The sequence below is a fragment of the Pholis gunnellus genome (genome assembly GCF_910591455.1).
Source record: "Pholis gunnellus genome assembly, chromosome: 8".
NCBI classification, from domain to species: Eukaryota; Metazoa; Chordata; class Actinopteri; order Perciformes; family Pholidae; genus Pholis; species Pholis gunnellus.
Genome location: NC_136534.1, coordinates 10,572,850 through 10,594,721, shown reverse-complemented (window position 1 = coordinate 10,594,721; position 21,872 = coordinate 10,572,850). Strand labels below are relative to the sequence as shown.

The 21,872-nt window shown below is 41.8% G+C and overlaps 1 protein-coding gene across 2 annotated transcripts in view; it reads right to left on the bottom strand.

Annotated features, from left to right (window-relative positions):
- Positions 1-13,743, bottom strand: part of trak1a (trafficking protein, kinesin binding 1a) — a 34,007-nt gene extending 20,264 nt beyond the window's left edge. Inside the window, exons 1-2 of one of the 2 annotated variants that reach the window (XM_079164217.1) lie at positions 13,516-13,743; positions 6,003-6,197 (exon numbers count right to left, since the gene is read on the bottom strand). Coding sequence is in view for 1 of the 2 variants with exons in the window: in XM_079164215.1 (XP_079020341.1) it covers positions 6,003-6,197; positions 9,267-9,270 (199 nt within the window). In the remaining variant the exon portion in view is untranslated. Of the gene's footprint in view, positions 1-6,002; positions 6,198-9,266; positions 9,475-13,515 lie in introns of those variants that run through there. The other variant, XM_079164215.1, reaches the window with a different exon arrangement.
- Positions 13,744-21,872: the final 8,129 nt, after the last annotated feature.

Genomic DNA, 21,872 nt, shown 5'->3' with positions numbered 1-21,872 from the left:
TATTGTTGAGACATGACTACCATATTTTACCATATTACTAGTCATATGTTCCACACTTTTCTTTTCACATTCATAAAGACAAGTGGAGAATAACTGTATATACTGTATGTCAATGTCACATGTTCATGTGAGCCGAGCTCGTACGACCCAGAAGACCCTTCATAGATAAATATGGACGCATCAAAGCAGCCCCACTTTTCTGCTCATTAGTCACTGCTCAAGTGTTATAATTGCTGTAATTGGTCGAGTAAACTGATGCCAGCTCAGTACTGTCCTGCATGCTTGAGTAACTCCACTCAATGGTCCTCAGGATGCAATGCTGCAGGCAACAAAGGAGACCCGGACAAACAGCGCTCAGTACTTCTGGGCTGTGTTTTCCCTCTCCCATTGCTTTTCTGGTCACATTCACTTTTTACACTCCCACTTGTTTTTCCGTTATCCCTTTCATACACTCACTCCCCCGCTTTCCGCCTCATTTGTTTGGGAAGCCTCATGCTTTGTACAGTGATTTGGAAGAAAATTACTAAATTGGACAGAAATTCACACAATTCTAGACTGTTGCATATATAAACCTGTCGGAAACAAGACATCCACCTTGCTACAACAATCTGTTTGTGTCCTTTAAGCCTCTTATATGTACTACTCACTACTGGGGTTGTTTTGTGTGTGTGCGTGTGTTGATAATGTTGCTACAAAGGCCAAGGAACTACCATGTGTCTTACTTGCTGACAGAGTTCAACACTGAGTTTCTAAAACACAGCAGGTAATTTCTGAGGAAAACAGAACTTCCAAAATCAAATAGTTTTGATAGCGATAAGTTTGGTACGAAAGCGCACTGCATTCCCAAAAACATTAAAAAAATTAAAATGAATCGCATCATCTTTTGAGTTACCATCTCGTTATCACAAGAAAAGAAACGCATATTTTGAGAAAAGGTATCGCAGGTCCGAGATCCTGATTTTCTTTCGGGAATCCAATGCGCTTCCATATAGTTTCGACTCTAAAACCAAACTTGCGGGATAGAAGGGAAACAATTTCAATTTGAATGCTTTTATCTTTATAGACATGGAAACAAACAATTAATTTTCAGTGGTTTCTAAAACCAAATGAAATGCTGACACAACAATCCATGCTTCTTCTCCCAGCTTCATTCTTGTTTCCTATAATTATCCCTCCATCCCGTCTCATCCCCAGTGGAGGGATAGCTTGCCCTCTTTCTCAGCCCTCGCCCTCCACCCTGGTCGCCCTCCATCCAACCTTTTGTTTTGAAGGCTGCTAGAGGTGCCAAAGAATATTTGGCAGGCTGCTATCGACAAGGGTTTCTTAGAGCAGCATGCAAATCATTGGGCTAAATATAAGCCAACCTACTTCCACATCCCTCCCTTGCACATCTCAGAATAACCCCAAACCAGCTGCTTTCTATTTCTGCCTCCACATTTCACAAGAAGATTTATCAAAAAAACTGTACACTCATTTGTTTATTTGATCATTTCAGCATCAGGCTCAGTTGTAAAAAAAATAAAAATAAAACCTGGGTTAGATGCCACGGATAAATAATATTGCAGATGTTTAAGCTGCACAGCTGACATGGGGGAGGTGCTGGGCTGTCTCAAACTGTTATGTAAGAATCTCTACAGAGAATCCCTGTAACACATGCATAACAGTGCACATAACAACTACTGGATCACTCTCTCCCTTAATCCATCAAACCTTCACATTAAATGCACACATAACCTCAATGCACTGCTATCAAATTCACAAAAATGCACCGTTATCCGTATGGATAATAATTATGCAGGTTGTAGCTGTAGTGTAATGGATTACAGAGCACATTAGGACATGGATTATAAGCAAGCTTCTTTATAGGACAAGGGGGGAGAGACAATGATAGAAAGATACAGAGAGAGGGAGGGAGGAGGGAGGAAGAACCAGAGCCAACAGGCTGGTCACCAACCAATCAGTTCTATAACCTGCTGTTAGTCACACATGTCACATGAAAAAGGACCATCAGTCCTCCTTACATCTTCACGGTGTGTGTGTGTGTGTGTGTGTGTGTGTGTGCGCATCAATCTGTAGCTACGTTATCCACACAGGTTACATACTGCTGCAAGATTGCAACACTATGTCGTAAGAAGCTGGGCTACATTACATAAATGCACATCACTGCCAAATTCTAAAATTAATGAGCAATTTCACAGATTTGCAGCCATCCTTTTTTTCCATTAACGTCTTGCTATATGTATTTTTCAAATGTATTAGTTTTCGCCAGTCCCGGATCCTAATAAAATGATTTCACTGCTTTTACTTTCTCTCGAAAAACTTTGCTTCCTTTCACTCAGCTACTCACTCACTTAGACAGGCTACTAGCTGCCTATATCCTCATTACATATCTCTTCTCAAAATAAACTGTTTTGGCCACCGGTGACTTCCTCGTAAGCAGCTAGCTGACATTAGCACCAACAGCCCTCTTACACCGATTCACAAAGAGGAATCCCAACCAACCCACCTTAGTCCCACTGCCTACACTTACACCCACAGCTCGTCCTCTAAGCTACTCTGTGGGCCTATTATAGAAGCCACTCTGACTCAGCTGCCACACATCACCTGTTACAACACCTACTGTATCCAGCAGCCGCTGCCTGCTGTAGCTGCAGCTTTAAGGCTGCTGTGTCTTACTGAAACATCGGTCTAGGTTTTGTTCTTGTGTTGTGAATGCCAGTCCACAAGGTCACGTTCTCTGGGTTGAAAGAAATCAGTTAAAGATGGCTCCACTAGGGGTTTAGTTGAAGTACAGTAATAAGGTACTTCATTTTTTTTGTGTTGAAGTAAATGAAAACCCACTTTTTTCTATTACGTTCAGTCTATATATTCACCAAGCTTGTTTGATATGAACACATCCAGCTTAATCCTACCACCACCTCTCTCTACTTAAACCTCATACTGTCGGCAGAGGACACATTAGAAACGCTGGTTATCAAACACAGCATTATCAAAGCACTTCTTAGATCTATGAACTGTGATTACAAACTTATTTATCAGAAAGTTTGTTACACATAAGTAGAGCTCAGGATCTAATAGGCCGGTGCAGCAGACAGCTCACTTATGTTAGTGTAGTTTCTAGACAGCTTGTGTATTTTGTTACCGTCGCTGGATGGTTACAGTATACCACGGCGGTTACACCAAAGCCATCACTGTTATATGTGTTTCTTTATCTCACACAATGCCCACAACCGAGTTCAACTAACCAACAGAAATCACTTTAGTGTATATGAAATCGACCTCTTACCATTCATAGCCAGTAACATCAGTGTCGTTAGTAGTTAGAGTCAACTCTTCAAGAGCTAGATGTCACTGCATAAAACTGTAGCAGACTTTCGTCTTACCATCAGTACACTCCTCATAGTACCAGTCCAGCTCGTAGTAGTCTGCCTTCACAAACCTCTGACCTCCGGTCTGGCCTCGTCTGTTCATCCTCACTGCTCTGACGGACAGCTGTATCGTTTGCAGTGTCCCAGCATACTTAGGTGACGCATCTTTGGCAAACACAATGTCCCAGCATGCTTTGAGACAACCAGTCTGTCGCTGGGGTCTTACTAGTTACTGGTGCCGTCAGTCAGTGTCCGCTTCTGCCGTCCCGGCATGCTTAGCAGTTGCCAGCTGGCACACAGTCATGATTAGTGACAATCTGCCCGTTCTCATCATATGTCCCTTCTGCCCCACACTCATTAACTGCAAACTGTCAGTGCATTATGCTCCACATTTGTTGTGATGCTGGTGCCATTTCGGCGTGTCATCCCACAGAACCGTTACTTGCGTCATCCGTTGTCAGAAGGAAAAAAACATTATCGCCTTTCAGCAAATGTGTCAGTTGGAATCTGCCATTTTCAGTCAGTCAGTGCTGTCTCGGTGTCCTTTGGTCTCCATCTGTCTGCTTTCTTTTCTGTCCATTAGTTTTCCTCAGTCACTCCAAAGCTTCAGCAAATGTGCCAGATTCTTTCCGCTCATGTCTCCATCCATGTACAGCTTCCTGTCAGTCCGTCCTCTGGCCGAGTCTTTCCCGAGGTCATACTATGACAGTTTTCTTCCCTTTCGTAACATCCCTTGCTCAGTGACAGCACTAGCGCTACACATGGATCGCTGCATCTCCAACAATGACTCAATAAACACGGCGATACAGAGAGTGAGAGAGAGCGAGCAGCAGCAGCAGTCACGGGTTTTGCAGCAGAAATGATGATGATCATGACTCAGTGTGGTGGGCGGGGTTTAGAGGATGCCTCTAGCCAATGAAGGGGTAGTGGTATCACTAGCTTGCTCCCGCCCTCCATTCGTATGTAAGCATCGCCCCCTCCTCTCCTCCACTTTGTCCTTCTGTGAGGTTGCTATAGTAACAGGCTCAGACTCCCAAGGCCCGACTGAGCGGCATAGCATGTAAAAGCAGTTAGCAGGAAAGCAGTGCGGTGTTGGCAGAGGTGACGTGGCTAACCCAAAATGAGTGAACACAACGGGCATTCAAGGATTGGTTCTTTTAGTTGGAGAGAGGCAAAATGAGTACATGCACAGTGCACGGGAGAACAATGATGAGTCATCAGGACAAAATGCAATATGCCATCCATTTCAATGACAATATGAGCACAATTCAACCAGCTTGAAAGTGCTAGCGAAAGGCCACAACCAACAGCTATCTCACGAAAGGATGTATTTAAAATATCATTAAATCCCATGGACACTTTTTGGGGTAAGTTTGCAGTTGCTACAACAAAAAAGATGAAATAATACTATAAGAAAAAATACTATCCATATAAATGTAACTTTTCATATTGTTGTCAATAATTATCATAAATACCATCACCTACTGTACTGTATGTGGAGAGAAAATATCCCTAGACTTCAGTGAAACACAGCTTTATGACCAAGATGAAACGAATATGACCCATCCCTCCTCCTTCATGGCCCTTAGGGCGTCGATACCCGGCCATCTTTTTGAGGTCACAATGAGAAGCAACACGTCTCCAGGACGAGGATAACCGAGTGAAAGATATGTGAAGGAAACGGTGGATAGTAAAGCAAAAAAACCTATATGGCATATTTAGCAAAACACCCCTTGCAGAATACCTTCTACTGTTTCTTATGCAACATGACCTCAGTCGTCATTGGCTGTGATAAATGTCAAGGCCAAAGTGACTGAGTCAGCATGGGGCAACAAGGTGAGGCTACAGTTCTCAGTTAAACCTATTTATGAGTCGTTTGATCTATTTTTAGACACCGTTTTATTACCCTGAGTCACTTTAACAAGTACATGTGAATTCGTTAACTGAATTATTGATTGTGAAAAAACAAACACTTTACGTTCCCTTGGTCTGTCGTGTGCACGTGTTTTATGTGTTTCTTTGCTTTCAATTTGCTGTGTGTGTGCGTGTGTACGTGGTTTACAGCTGGTGTGGCCGTCGATTACAAGGCCGCTCTTAGTTTGACAAGACGAGAGCAGACACGTACATAAATACACAACACAAGGGCCGAGTGCAAGAGAAAGCAAAACGTCAACCGACAGAGAGTGAGACAGAGTTTGTTTGTTGTGCTAACCGTGTTCAGCTGTCGCGCCAACACTGATGGGAAGATGGCCCCCCCCCCCCCCCCTCTCTCTGATTACTACTTAGTCAAGGTCAGAATACATGTTAGATGTCCCACCTCTCGATCTCATTGTCTCGCTCCAACAACAGTTTCCTGAAGGTTACATCTAGAAATGTACTTATCTATCCTTATTGTTTGACATAAGTTTGGTGTATTAACTTGGCAATTTCAGGAACATATCAGAAAATATTAACGTCTGTATGTTGGATAATATTTGAGAAGGGGCTTATACCCGCAAAGACGAGTCGTCTTTGTCTATTGTGGAACCACAAAATGTAATTCTTACCTCAACAATCCTCATCATTTTAAGAATAAAGTTTGAAACTGTATTTTTCCACCAAAGCGTCTAAATCTGCAGTATGTGATGAACTTACAGAAGTATTTGAGGGTCTCTTCTATCTGTTCAGTCGTCAGGTCGAGGGAAGAGTTGGGGTCCACCAGTGGCGTGTGCAGCCAATCATCTTGCTCGTAGCCGAAGATGGTGTCGGCCCTCAGCTTGTAGACGGGCAGCTGTTCCTCCAATATGCTGATGATCTCGAGCTCTGGCAAATCAGTACTGTTACACACATCTGCACAGAGAGAAAGACAGACACCTCACAGTTATTGCTCTTTTCTTTAATGTCATGACAGATAGGCATTACTTATTGGGAGTGGACAAAGGCAATATATTGTCTTCAGCAGGGATAAAGATTTATGATTGCCAAAATTTTCATCTCTGGGTTTTTGTAACAATTCCTCTCCTCATTTATAATAATAATAATCCATCCCAACAAGACATTTCATCAGCCCATTAGAGCTGAAAGTATAGGATGCCCTCTAGTGGAACTATTCACCACTACTTGTATCTAATGTGCAGTATTAAAAAGTGGAGACCAACTGAAGGTCAGGTTCATTTGTGTAAGTTTGCATCCTCAGTTAAATCAATCAAATGCTCACTTGGATTGGGGCTGTACAGTTCCTCCCCTTTGGTTGTGTTCAATTGCAACACATGACAAGAGAAACCCAGGTGTTGTTGTGCCACAGACTTGAGTTACTGGCTGCAATAATGCAACCCTAGCCCATATAATTTAGACCCAGGATTACTCAAAAGTCAAACAGACATTCAGGTACAACTACAGAGTAACTGTACAATTTCAAGAAATCAAACAAACAGCTTCTGCTACTTAATATTGGGTATAATAATAAAATACCTGCAATCATTTATACACAAGTCTTCTCTGACATGGCAGCTAACCCGGTCTACAAACTCTCTCTCCCTTTAAAGTCACCAGCAGCCTTCTACTGAAAATCACCGAGTCAACCAGACAGCTACATTTGTGTGCTGCTGTGGAAAACTAAATAATGTTACCTAAGCGTTCAGCTATGTGCCTCTCTGTTCACACGTCAGTTTAGTATGCTATTAGGAGTATTCATTTAGGACTCCATTAGAGTGCTCATTCTTTCTGTTCACATGGAATTTAGGGATTTGGTTGCTTTTTCGACAGAAATGTGGAATGCCAAAGCTCGTGGATGGACTGAATTAGCATAGACGTTGAATGAGAATTAACATACAGTAAACATAATGCCCTTTGTTTCTCTGTCTCCCCTCTATTTCTGTCGCTCTCCTCTCCGTCTCTCCGTCTCTCCCTCTGTCTGTCTGTCTGTCCGTCTGTCTGTCTGTCTGTCAAACAATGCCGTCTCTTACAGTTTGCTTATCCAGACTGAATGACTGAATGTGCTGAAAAAGGGGAAACACACGGACACACACAACAGCTGGGGAATCATTCAGCAGCACAGCCAATGAGGTTTCAACACTGAAGTAAGTACTGAATTGCACTTCCTACCCATGCCATCCATTTCACCGTTGATCAAAGTTTTTACTAATTGGTGCCATCTTAGAATAGCATGGTTATTCTCGGAAAAGAAGATTCTTATTGTTGTCATTAGCTTATTGTACATTTGGTTTGAATCTTCATTTCACATGACCACTGTTTTTACGAGACAACATATACAGTAGACTGACGTCAAATGTGTTAAATCTCAAAACTTTACCCCTGAAACTAAATCCAAACCATTATGAAGATAATAAGCCAGATCTCTATTTATATTAATTGCCTCTGTGTAGCCAGGAGCCATATTACGTTTAATGTTATCTCTGTGGATTTTTCAACTCTTCTTAAAATAGTTTGACCACAAACATAAATTAATCCAAATAATATTTGCGCAAACTTGATCCTGACGGGGATGTTGCTGGTCAGAATCACAACATTTCTCCTCTGCACTGGTATGAAATATGACCAACGCACTTTGGCTCCTAAAATGAGAAGCGATAGGATGTGGATGAGGATAATTATAGCACAAACCCGTGCTGTGTGAGCTGACACAAGGTCAATGGAGACAGCAAAAGTGTTTTAATTATTGCAATGTGCCTTGTTGTCAAATTAATAGTTGCCCCTTGTATGAATGTTTTTAATAGTTTTCATTTAGTTGCAGATTATTTTCACAACTATGTCGCTAAGAGAGCAGAACAAGTTAACCAGGTCCAGAGTACAAAGTAAACAGAGTGTTGTTGACTTGTGTTCTCCTTTGAGACAGTGAACTGTATCACATTATGCACTTTACAGACCACCAGTAAGAAGCAACCGAAGGACTACTTTACATCTAGCAGGAGTGTAGTAACTGTGTTAAAAGGAGCACTTTGTAGAAACCAATTTAAGTTTCAATTTCTACTAAACTTTGATATTTTTAATTTGGGATCAATGTTATCAAAGATAAGTTTAAGTCCAACACACAAATGTAAATATAGACTGCTGGAATTACATTAGCAGCAACTAGAAGCCACCAGAGCTGGAAAGTTCAAGTTCAAGTGTAAGAATAGGCCACTGTCAGTATGAGCAATAAGCACAGCAACATGTGCAGAGGACACAGAAAGGCTGACAGACAAGTGTCAAAATCAAGATCAGGTCATTCTGTAGCCTATACAGTAGAAATACACTGATAATAATTACACAGATCCAAGGCACAATTTGGTCAAACTACAGCACAGAAATAACGTAAACGGATAAGTGTCAATGTTAAAACAGAACGTTGCTTACTGCCTCACTAACAGCTGACTCACACAAGTACCAACACTTCACACATAATATAACTAAGTGTAGTATCACTGGACCCAACATTAGCTCACCACAAAGAAAAAGAGTGTATACAAGAATAAACAAGCACATGGGATGGATTCATGTTGCACAATGTTGCTCAACAGAATGGTGCAGGTTTAAATCCTATGACTCAATATGGCTGCCTCCTGTAAACCGTTACAGTACAATAGTGCTACTTGTGGCCAAAAATAGTAGAAGAGTCAAGTTGACCTTTCTACGATACATTCATTATACTTACAATGCAAGTTTAAAGTTACCTTTACACATATATCGACTTGAAAATAAAGTTAACTTGTTGAAGCAAGTCCAAACAGCTGATTCATAGACAGACAGGAAGACAGAAAGAGAGACAAACAAACAAAGGGATGATAGAGAGATAGAGACAGCGAGAGGAGCTCTATCTCACTGCATCTCCCCAGATATCAGCCGGATATCACTCGTCACAAACTTGACTAGAGACCGGCTGAAACGCCCAGAAACCCATGCTCTGCACAGCGTACTCACTCATGGTGCCTGAAGCCCAACAGCCACCAACTCTGCTGCCCTCCGTTCACATTTTCCACTGGACCCGGAGAGGGCAAGGTCGCAAGAAATAACACGGAGAGGAGAGAGAGAGAGCGAGAGAGAGAGAAAGAAAGAAAGAGTGTTGGGAGGGTGAGAGACAGGAAGAACAAAAGAGAGGGTGCAAACAAGTTTTAGAGGACAGCGTCTCTGCCTGTTAGGAGACAGGCAGAGAAAGACAGGAAAAGAGGGAGGGAGGGAGGGAGGAGGAGAAGAGACCAGAGCCAAACTGGTTCGTCATGCCTGACATGCCAATGACGGTATCCACATGGACCGCCCTGTGGCTTGCTCTCGCCCTCTCTCTCTCTCTCTCTCTCTTCCTGCCTTACTCTAACAGCCAACAAACCCAGCTGGACTCTTCGTTCGCGCTGCACTGGCTAACCCCCCCCCCCCCCCCTCTCTCTCTCTTCCTATCCTGCTTTAGTACAAACACACTGTGGTTAATAACAGGCCTCAAGCTGTTGCTGCTGTTTGTCTTTCCCAGCTGCCCAGCAGACAGTTGCTCTTTATTTAACTGATACACTAAGAGACAAAGAGCTGATTAAAGATACTATAGAGATTAAAGAGAGAATATGCGTGTAAAAAGAAATTCATGAAACCGATTTAGCCCGGTTACAGCAGTAATTATGGCTTGTTCAACATGAGCAAAGCTGCAGCAGAAGAACCACCAAAACCACACCCGGTGTGTTTTTCATGTAGTCCTACAGATCCCAGCATGTTTGGCTCTGAATGAGACTTATTATCAGTACATTTGTATAGTTACAACATTGTGTATTAATTCGAGCAGTTAATCTGTTTCACAAGTAGTTCTAACATGAAAAACATAGTACAGAGTGAGGGGTCAATGTTAAGAATGTTCAGTTTGTTTGTTTTTCTGAATAGAACTTGTGCTTTATGCACCACCACTGGTCACTTGATGTCTGGCAAAAACACTGAAAAGTAACTTGGAAAAAAAAGTTATTCTTGTATTCCTTGCGAGAGGAAGTTTTTTTAATTCATATTTTAGATAGTTTGAATTCAGCACTGTATGTCTATATTTGGGAAAGAGCAAGAGCCTAGAAATAATGTACCCTTCTTAAAAAAAGTCAATAAAAAGAATGGCGAGACTCGGACATACAATCCACTAACACGTAGTACCAATTCTCCTCACGGGTGCCATTCAACCAAATATTCATCACTGTTCTCATGTAGCTGCAGCACAACCCTGTCCAGAATTAGACTGGGCTACGGTTGAAAGCGGTCAAGCAGTTGAAGTACGTCAACGTGGTCAAATATCACTGGCGGACTACAAGATCTATGTGTGGGAGGCTGTACCGAGGTGTTCAAATGTCACCAACCCTGTAAATCTCCGAGCATAGTACGTGTTGTCGTTCTTCGCTAATGTGTTAGCTTGTATCAAAACAATTAGCACTAATACTAGCGGTCCATTTTGATTGCAGATCAAATTTGCCATCAAGATCATATCCTAAAATGTGCTTTCTGTTGCTCTTTGCTCAACTGACCAGGGCTCTGATTGAGCATCTAGTGTCTATTGACACGTGCTGCAAGCCACTACAATACGAGCTGCCAGACATGACAGGACTGTAGGTTTGGTCACAACAGCTGGCAGAGGTCTGGTAGATGTGACTTCAATGCTTTATGATTGCACAACATAATGGTCACGTGTGGGTTTTGTCAGAGAGAGAAAATGTGTAAAACGTGAAATAATATGAGAACTGGCTAACAAGTATTTTCATTCTTGAAACAATGAGCTCCTGTTGTGTAAAATAAGCCAGATAAAAGAGCTGGGAACAATGGAGTAAGGAGCCACGGTCATGACGGGACATGTGGCCGTGTCAGATATGTAAACACACACACACAACGTCACACGCTAACAACATCGCTTTCATGAGCCTGAAAAATGAGCCAGAGTAACAAAAGAGGATTGTAAACGTCTTTGTTCAGCCTGTTCTGTCAAATACGGAGCCGGCCAGTCTGCTTGCTGTCAGTTCTAGATTAGATGATTCAGGCTTTTCATGTTAAAAAACACTGTATCCATGGTAACACGGTCGGATGTGGCAAACATCTGAGAGACCCAGAGTTCACTCAGAATCCTAAAAAATGACCACACGACTAAAAGTCAACAACAACTGCAGATAGACCGCAATAGCTCAGTGAAGCGGATTACTCCACACAACACCGGGTCAACACGGTTTCAACCTTACCTGACTCCGTCTCTACTGTGTGTGTGTGTGTGTGTGTGTGTGTGTGTGTGTGTGTGTGTGTGTGTGTGTGTGTGTGTGTGTGTGTGTGTGTGTGTGTGTGTGTGACAATGCAAACAGTGAACAAGAAGCTCTGGTCTAAACATTGCAGCAAACAATGGATGTTTTCGCATGCCGTAATTTGATCAGTCTCAGGAAGCAGACTCAGCACTTTTGGATTCGTTAGACCACTTATGTAACTTTGGCCTCTGTGTCTCTCCAGTTCTCTGTCTGCCTGCCTGGTTGCTCCTGATTTCTCTTACCTCACCAAACATCCCATAATTTCACAGTTACTCAACTCTTTACATCACTGCTGGCTGGTAACCACGGAGAATTAAGCTCCCGCCCAGGAACTGCCCCGTGGCAATGAGCTGCTCTATTCAGCTCTCTGTGTTCATTCATCCTCTAGACTTAGTGAAATTACACACACATACGCACTCACACACACACTTTCCCTCTCAGCGAGGAAGTATCCAACTAGCGAGTTAGGCAGGGAGATGTGACCGACAGAGAAGGAAGGAAGGAAATAAAAAGAAAGAACTTAAAATGCAACTGATTAAACAGGAAAGTTAAGTTTGTTATAGGAATCGTCTCATACCAGCAGGTGGCAGCACTGACCTAGCCTGCTCAACTGTCCTGCCCTTGAGTCACTTCAGTGTTAAAAGACACAGGACAGTAGATGTTACCAAAGTCATTTCACCATGTGATTCTGCAAGAAAGTGTTACGCTGTTTCTACAAACAAAGCTGAAATCAAGAAGTGAATGTTTTCTCGTACTTGGGCATGGAACGAATCAATCAAACCCAATATGAAAACACCCACAATGCTTTGCTTTAAGGCTGTGACGGGGTGGACGATGAAGGGGCTGATAATACAATAATAGGAACTGAGGTCATGGTAAAGGGTGGGAAGGTACATGCTACAGGAAGCTACAGGAAGGTCCTTTTCCTATTGTTTGCGAGTTTAAGAAACTGCCATAATCTCCATTGCAGCTCAACTCATTAGTCCAGTGCAAGTGCTTGGCAACCCTTACGACCTTGTTGAAGTGGCTTTTGGCCAGGTTGTATTAGGCTCCCTTTCTCTGGGCCCCGTTCCCTCCCTTTCTTCAGGGTCCTAAGTTCCTTATTAAATAGTCTTAACACTGCTGCACTTAATAGTCATCTTTAGACGTTTCATCACATGAGACACAAGATGGTGTGCTGGACTCGCTAGCACTACAGTTTCAGCTGAAGTCAGTTGTAAAAATTGTGATTCTAAAAAGGTCCGTCTGCCATCAGTGTCTGATTCCAGGTTGGGTCAATCTAGACTGCTGCATGACTAGGGCTACAAGAACAAAGAAAATCAATATCCATTCATCTCTTTATCACTTCAGCTGTAGTAAAGCGTCTGTCGGATACTTAGTCCAGACAGACTAGTTCAGACTAAAGAGAAAGGAGATGGGGCCACAGCACAGCTGAATTGTGACCACTGCATACGAGACATTGGTGTAACCTCTGCTCCCCTGGAGAGGGGGATGAGTGGTGAGAGAAAAGGAGGAGGGGGAGACGAGTGAAAGGGTTGACAGAGACGTTCCACTGGGAGCTCCTCTCACATGCTGGTTTTATACACAGAGCTGAGGTCCCCTGGAGCCGCTTTACTGACAGGATGTGACATTAGAAATGGGTCACAGAGGACGACAGTTTCTCACAGCTCCACATGTCTCACTCTCACCATCACACCATCTTTCTCTCCCTTATGTTCCTCAGCTTATTCCAAAACCAGTAGAGGTAATGTAGGTTGCGATTACTTTATCATTTTGGGTTCAATTCTGATGAAGAACATCTTTGATAGGTATTTTATTAACTCAGACAGCTGAATTATATATGTATGCATCCAGTGCAGACTCTACATTACCAAATGGATTCCAGGAGGTTTTGTCTACCATATGGTTATAACGTGTGCATGCGACATTACCAGTAATGGTCTCGGCATCTCTGTAGGCGGCCGCAAACTCCTGGAGCGGAGCCGAAAGACGTGCTTCACTGACATACTCCTCTTCCTCCTCCTCCTCTTCGCTGGCCAAACGAAGCCCTGAGTCGTGGAGCCGCGCCGTGCGATCGGAAGACTGTTGAGGGGGCAGGGCAGAGGAGCAGGAGCAGGTGAGGGGAGGCAACGTCTTCGGGTCCAGCTTGGCGCTGAGTGGTTACCGGTTTAAAAAACGACGAGCCATGGACGACCCTTGGACTTGCCAAAATAGGAATGGGACAAAACCCAATTGCATTTGTCTCAAGTGCACTATTGGACTGTTGGACTGTTGGCGGGGATGTCTCGAGCACCAGACAGGTGGGATGTACGGAGGTTATTCTCTGTAAACCTACAAAGAGAAAGGGGAGAGACAGCACAATACTTAATTAAATGTATGTTTTAAATCACAAGTTAGATGCAAAAAGCTGCATACAAATATACAGCAATATATCGAATTAAAGTATTGAATATAAACACAATGCATCATAAGCTTGGGTTACAACCTTTCATTGGCTTAATGTGGGCAAACACGCGCTGATGTTTATCTATTAACAGAACAGAAACAGGATTTAATTGAAATAACCCTCTCTCTTTCTCTCACTCACTTGCAGTAGTATTTATAGATATGGTGAAAAGTCAAGCTAAGGCTGAAGTGCCTTAAACTTGCATTCATCCTAATGGCCATCAGGGGGCGACTCCTCTGGCTGCAGAAAGAAGTCAGGTTGTTTAAAAGTCTACGACAAAGTGACTCTAGTTCTCTCTTGATTTATTACCTCAGTAAACATTGTAAACATGAGTTTATGGTCTCAATCGCTAGTTTCAAGTCTTCTTCAATGCAGCGTGATGTTCATTTAGTAAATGATGGTCCATTTAGAGTCAAATAGAAGATAAGGCAGTGTGTGCTTTAGGGCGTGGCTACATTGTGATTGACAGGTCGCTACCACGGCGTTGTCCGTGTTTTAGTCTTAGAACCCGTTCACGGTGTGTTTTCAGTTCATGAAAATAATCACTTGGTTGCTTCAAAATGTTTTAGTCAGTGTTCGGTTGTACTTAGCTCCACCCAGACAAAAAAAAGACCATCACAACTTTGTCTCGGTGGTGAGCAGCAAATTTTCCAAAAATCCTTTTGCTTGAGAGATTATCAAAACGATGAATTGACTTATCGTTTCAGCTTTACTGTTAAACTTGTAAAGTAGGTGGACGGAACATTAGAAAAGCTTCAATATAACTGCAACACCGCCACTAACTACACTAACTCAACACCTCTCTGACACAATGACAACCAAGAACAGCTTCACAAACAGGATATATTGCAATGTTGTTTTGCAGAGATGCCCCTAATGAACTCTTCACTAGCCAGTAAATAATCACCTCAAGCATATGAGCATCAAATGGTTGCAGTAGATCTAATGAAGCCTATGATTCAGTTAAATATCACACAGTAGACAATATAGCTGTTAGTAGAATAAGTGTTGCGTTTAGTGACTAGCTGGTTCTGATGATATGTTGCAGGACACTTAATTACACTATGAATGACAAGAACAACAAATAAACTAATCCGGCGAGCTAACAAAAAACCTGGCTGACAAGCTAAAAGGCAGACAAATGGACAACACAATCATATCATTGAGCAGGCTGCCAGCCGAGCATTGAAGAGGAACTTAGCTATGGTTCTATTAATAGTCAACTCTTCTAAACACACACACACACACACACACAACCCTCAAGACAAGCTTCTTGATATGTAGCTAAACCTGGCCTCTCTATCATCTTTAAAAACACAGCTCGAGTTTCTTTGCTCTCTCTCCTGGTTTCTTTGAACCATCTCCTTCTCTCCTGTAATGATCTCCACTCAGCTTTCTTTTTCCACCCCAACCTCCTCTTAGACATATTGAGTCAGATCCTGGTGCCTTGTGGGAAGTAAAATTTAGGTCACACAGTTTCCATTATTTAGGAGTGAAGGACACCCAAACACTGTCGCTAATGACAACAAACCACGTAGTCACTGCAGGACATATGACAGCGACAGCCTGTCATATAGATTAAAAAGGTTAAAAACAAGATTTATAGGGATTTTAAAACCAAAACTGACTGCAAATGAAACATTTCAAACCCCGTTCAGAATCACAGGAGGCGTCTAATAAAGAGGAAGAGTCTTTGCAGCTCTTTAAAACAGAACCAGGGCCCTGAATGAATGATGTCATCATAATTGGAGAAACGCTGACCAAACAGTACTGCTTTTCCAAATTAAAGTTCAGCAAAAACAGGATCAACAGTACCAGCATCTAATCTAATGGTATGGCCACAACAGCCCCACCCTGTACCGTCCTCCAGCAGCGCTCACAATGACAAGTTTGGGTGGAGTTTAGAGGAAGTGGAAGATTTCAATGGGCCGATGGAGCCGGTGCACAAGAACAACAGAAACCGCAATTCCTCTCTTGGGAATTCGGTGTGGTTTTCCACATTCTTTCTATTTTTATTTTCTTCGAATTCCAATTTAAAAAGTTACGTTTTCTGAACTGGGATGGAGCATAAGGACATCCAAACAGACTACATTTAGCAGGCGATGTAATAAGTAGGAAGAGACGCATGCAACCACAGGACTTGGGTTCAAGCCCCTGATTCTAATGGAAGAATTAAAATGATGTACAGTAGCTACCACACAACAGAAACATTATATTTTAGATTTTGGCGCCGTTTTTTAAATTTATTTTTATTTGTTAGACAAAATTATTCATTAAAAAAAAAGGAAGGTAATTACTAGGTGCAGTTCCAATTGTCCTTAATGACACGCAAAGATACCGTTTGTCCATCAGTGTACAGACAACGAGTATTATTCTCAGTGCATGTGTCTAGAGGAGTGAGGAGAACAATGATGTCTCCCTCCCTCAGATGATTTCTCAATGCATCCTGTTAATCAGTTACTCACGACCGTGCCTTCAACTGCAACTAAATGGACATTACAACACAGACCACAGACATTCATTCTCAGCTCTCAAAGGAAAACCAGTGCTGCACCACCCAGCTCAGTATTTTGAACTCCTTAAGACCTTTTTAAACCTGGGAAAATAAATGAATGTGGTAACACTGCTATAGCCTAACCGTTAGGCACTGAGAAGCTCTACAAGGAAAGACCGTATAGCACAAAAACATGAGTATCACGGAGGACGGTAGCTCCACATACAAAGAGGATTTACATGTCAGCAAAGAGGAGAACACTTTAGTGAGTTCAGGTGCTGTCACATCCGTCTCAGAGCATCATTGATGATTTAAGCATATCTTTAGCTTATAAATGCAAGTATCAGTCATGTTTCATGGCCCTGTGACACTGGAAACACATTCAAAATACACTGCAGTTTGAAAACAAGTCAAAATGGATATTGGTCCGTTTTAGGTGCTTTTTGTGTGTCCTCTGTGTTTATCTGCGGTTTGAGAGTTGACAAGATCTTATGATCGAAATCATTAGTCTTCAGTCGATTGATCCTCACTGACTGACAAAATATAATTCAAAGAACCATTTGCTGATCAAGACTCAACTGCAACAAACTAGACTGCTTTACACTGTAGCCTGTAGATGTTGCATACTGTATATTTTATATCTAACAAAACAACCAACCACCTAGTAATCACTCTGGCTTATGCATCCTATTTGTTCGATAGCTAACTGTTTGTAGCCAGTTTGCCCAAAAGTTTTAAATCGCGAGCGCCATGACAGTCAATGCATCAATTCATAAGGCACGCTTATGCAGCCCTCTCTGAGAGCTGAGGTCTGTCCTTGCTAGAGGGGATTTCCTTACTTTCAACAGCTGATCATTTAGAGCACTTTGACTAGCGTTGTTCAATACGTGCGTGTTCCTGCTAATGGTACACAGAAGAACATACTGATGGATAACGGCGTCCGGTGGCAATCTGCCTGTGAGCAAGAGCGCCACATGCTGTGTGTGGAGCTCTAACATTGTACTCCTTTGCACTGAAACACTCAGGTCAGGTGGAGACTCCAATCACTTTCAAGACATATAATAGAAAACTGCCCTGAGAAGCCGGTCAGAGCCTTAGTGACAGATGGGTGACGGGCTCCATATCACCGATTAGTCATTAGAAGATATCACCACGGTGAGAAGACCAACATATAAAGATCTCCTGCTATAAAACCAACACCTATTAGAAGCTGACAGAGATCAGGAAGGTAGAGTAAACATTGGTTGCTATTGAAAACTGTAATGTCAACATTATCCTGTGTACAGGGAGGACATCATTACATAAAGCTGCGTTTACAAAAAGTAGGAGGTCCAGGTAATGTTTGATTCAATATCCCATCAGGTCAGTTCAGCCTGAACTCAAATGTCTCTTTAATATTCCTTTTAGCATGAATGGGTTGAGTTTCATTTTATCCCGCAATTTTTTTCTCTCTAATCAGATTATGTGAAAGTCCCTCAGTCTTACCAGCAACGTCTGTCAGCTTGCCCTACTGTAGGTTCAACATATTAAGTATTGATGAAAATGTATACGACAATATCTTCTGTTATTTAGAGTATCATATTTGCATGAGAACCATTCAGCGGCAGTGTTTGTTTTACAACATAACTTAAACTAAACAGTACCTGTTAAGTAAGATTTTTTTTTAATCTTAAAACTGAATAGAAATTCCACCTTCCAACTAAATGTTGGAGTGAGGCTGTGAATGAAGGTCTGTCCAGGCAGCAGCCCTTCCTGTCAGCCACTTTATGATCAATGGATCTGATCAATAATCCAATACTCCTCTGTTTGACCAGAGAAGCAATCAATAACAATCTGCATTTTTACTCCGGAGCAAAAATAAGAGAATGAATAATAGAGAGCTGATCGAAGAAAACAGCTGAGACTTAGTTGCTCAGTGGTTTGTAGGATTGTGACGGTAAGAGATTTTTACTCTGCGATAACCAAAATATCAAGGCAAACAATATTCCAATACTACTATTATTAATATTATTAATGCTGAAGTGAATTAGAAAAGAACATGCTATAAAGCAGCACTAGCATGTTCAATTAACTACTAAATGAAGAATAAAATCAGCTCATGATGGTTAACATATACTGCAGGTGAGCAGTGCAGCCAGCTCATTTGTGTCCGTTTTTTTTCAATTTCATAAATAAGCAAATACTGGTATAACATTACAATCCCAGTGTCTCGTTGGTTCTGTCAAACAGTCATTTTGCTTAATATAGACATAATGTTACGCCATTGCAAGGATGTCAAGCTATTGGGTTGTTGGTTAGTACTTAAAACCAGCACAGAAAAACTGGCGCCCGAAGAACAATAAAAAGTGTTTTCATCACTAATCGCGTCACTAAAGCGTGTTTGAATACTGGTCTCAGTGATGTGATTGGTTGATGGTGAGCAAAGTTTAGACAAAAGGAACAGGCAGAAAGGTGAAATCTCTTCCTAGGATTCCTATTCCCCAATTCCTCCTTCTAAATGCACATGGAAACCAGTTCTTTGTTTTCCTAGCAAAGCATTTTGTCAGACAAAAGAGCTCTGATCCCATTATTCACTGAGACACACAGTCACTTCAACACGTCTTCACAATAAGGAGCGACAAAGAGGAAGACAAAGAGAGAAGTTAAGGAGAGATGAGAAGAAGGAAGCTAGTGTATCATAAAGTCCAACAAGTCACATGATCAGTCAAAGGAAGCAGAGACATCCTTTCTGAAGTCCTACAGTTTCCTTCATGTAACGTCGGGAGTCCGCTTCATTGAAGAGTGTTGTGCGAGTGAAAAAAATAAAGATTGTGTGACGCATGGCCTGTTTGAAAGACTGTCCCTGCTTTAATATCACTCTGAGAGAAGAGGAGGAAATCACATGAGAAAGAAAGAGAGAAGGGGATGGAGGGAGTAGTGTAAGAGCTGGAGCAGACAAAGCTCTGCCATTTACATTATTCTACAAGAAAACAGAGAGAAAAGCCCAAAAAACAAACAGTAGACCGAGGCATCATCCTGTAACAGAATCGGCACAGCAGAAGAGTCTTGCTGAATCTCTCAGCCTTCAGCGTTGCCAGGTTGGTCCAGGTTTATCAAACACCGGAACTGTGCAAGACCTGGGTTTAAAGTTTTTACAACTTTGTTTTATCCTGGTTGATTCCATAAAGATGTTATTCCTACATGTGGGAAGCGAAAAGCAAAACGAAACTTCTTGCAATCACGTTAAGTATCTGAAATCTCATAGAAAAAGTTCTGAGCAACTGCAGCGCTTCAAATGATCTGATGCACTAAGCATTTCTCTTGTGTCATAATAATAAAACATAACTACGACTGTAGAATGTAAAGGAAATAGGCTCAGCCAAAATATTCCAAGGGACATACATGAGGTATATTCTCCATCTTGTAAGGGGCTGAAAATCAATAGAGAAGCTCTACATTAAAGAGATAAAAGTGTGTCCTCGGCATGAGTCTGATTCCCTATGACCTCACAGCTGCATCACTTTGGCTCAGTTCAGTGAACTGTAACGCCGACACTCAAAATAACTCACACTGTTTGCAAATGTACAGCCTTTATTTTGCTTCCAAGTAGTTTGATTGCATTAAATTCCTGTTGGATTTAACAGTGGCATGTCACGCTATATTGTTCTAACAATCACACTATAGGCCGTCATACTGAACTACATCCCTCATTGTATTTTAAAACAGCATCAAATAGTTACAGGGTTTCTAAAGGCTGCATCATAAGTGCTTTATTATTCGTCTGTTTGTGTTCCACATTGTATGCTATGAAATACCCCTCCAGTTATGAGCACTACAGCAACAGGATGTGTTGCAGTTGTTGTGCTACACATACATACTTCGTTCGGAAATCTGGAAGTAAGCATGTATTTTAGACGATCCATAAATCTTCACCAGATCGATTTGAAAACATAAAGCTGGTATACACATATATATACAGTATATACTTGAGATTTCGTTAACAATGTCATTTTACTTCTGCTCGAAGAGTTAAACTTAATTTTATTGTCTTTCAAACTGATTTTATTAGAATTTCTCAAACTCAACCTGAAACCCAGCGAGCCATAAATCCATAAAGCTACTCTACAGTGATAGTGTGCAGTAAAGAAGCTTTGAAGTTCACATATTAAGGGCCTCGCTCACACATAACAGCAACCTTTGACTTTTTTCCTGTGCTTTTATAATCATTTTCTACCAATACGCTACTCTAGGTCATCGGTCTGTGTGCTGGCACAGCAGCACAAACCCCTCACTGCCGCCACTTCATCAATTTGTCTTTTTAGTAGAATGTCATTCCAAAATGAATGAATGCTGAAGATTTTTTGGGATGGGGACCCATTTTAGTTGATTGAAAGGGGAGGTAGGGTTACAAAATACTGACATCCCACACCTCTAACCGGGATATGGGACTTCCTATTTGCTACAAGCCTTTGAATATGTGTGCGTGTGTGTTTAGATAAGACCAAACACCCCCCACAGCCCATCTGTCAGTCGCTCCGTCTATCTGTGGGACATTCGAGCTGTCCCTTCAGCTCCAGCTTCTGGTTGCGTGAATGTTCTCAGAGGTCTGTGTGTGAGCAGTGAGACCTGCTGTGTGTGTGTGTATGTGTGAGCAGTGAGACAGTACACAGGCCCTCCACAGATCATGTGCTGCTAGTTGGCTAAGCCAACTGGACCCTTATTTAGCTTCTCAGGACTGGCTGAGAAACCCTCCTTCTCAGCAGAGTAGCTAAAGTACAATAAAAATCACTGACCCCCTCAATACCTTTTAACATAACGGATATACGTTAGTGTGTTGCAGCCTCTTCACCGCAATCCACATATCAGTCTTCTTTAACTGGCCTGAGGCTCATTGTCTAGATTTCCTTCCTTGTGATTGGTATAAATAAAGAAATCCAACATGGGATAGCCTACTGGGTTTAACTTGAAAAAAACAATAGAATTTAAAGAAGACAAACAAAATGCCTCTAACAGATGTAGGCCCACAGTACATGAAGAGAAAACAAACAGACAAAAATAACAGAAAACAACATTAATGCGTCACAAAGCAAATTTCTTTCTTTGGATCTGTAATGGGTCATACGTCAGCTTTTCACGGTGCACTTGAATGATATGACGTAATGTTCCCACTGATTGGTCCGATTATTTATTAAAAAAAACATGTTGACGTTAAAAAGGCAAAAGTTTGTTCACAGCCTCTGAGGAGTAGCTGTGATAATCAGTCAGACTGCTTGAGTCACTTTTAATGAGTGGAGGCAGATTCCCTGTGATAGGATTAGGCCTCACTAAATCTAAAAATCAATCAATCCTTTTAAAACGTGCTCACAAAC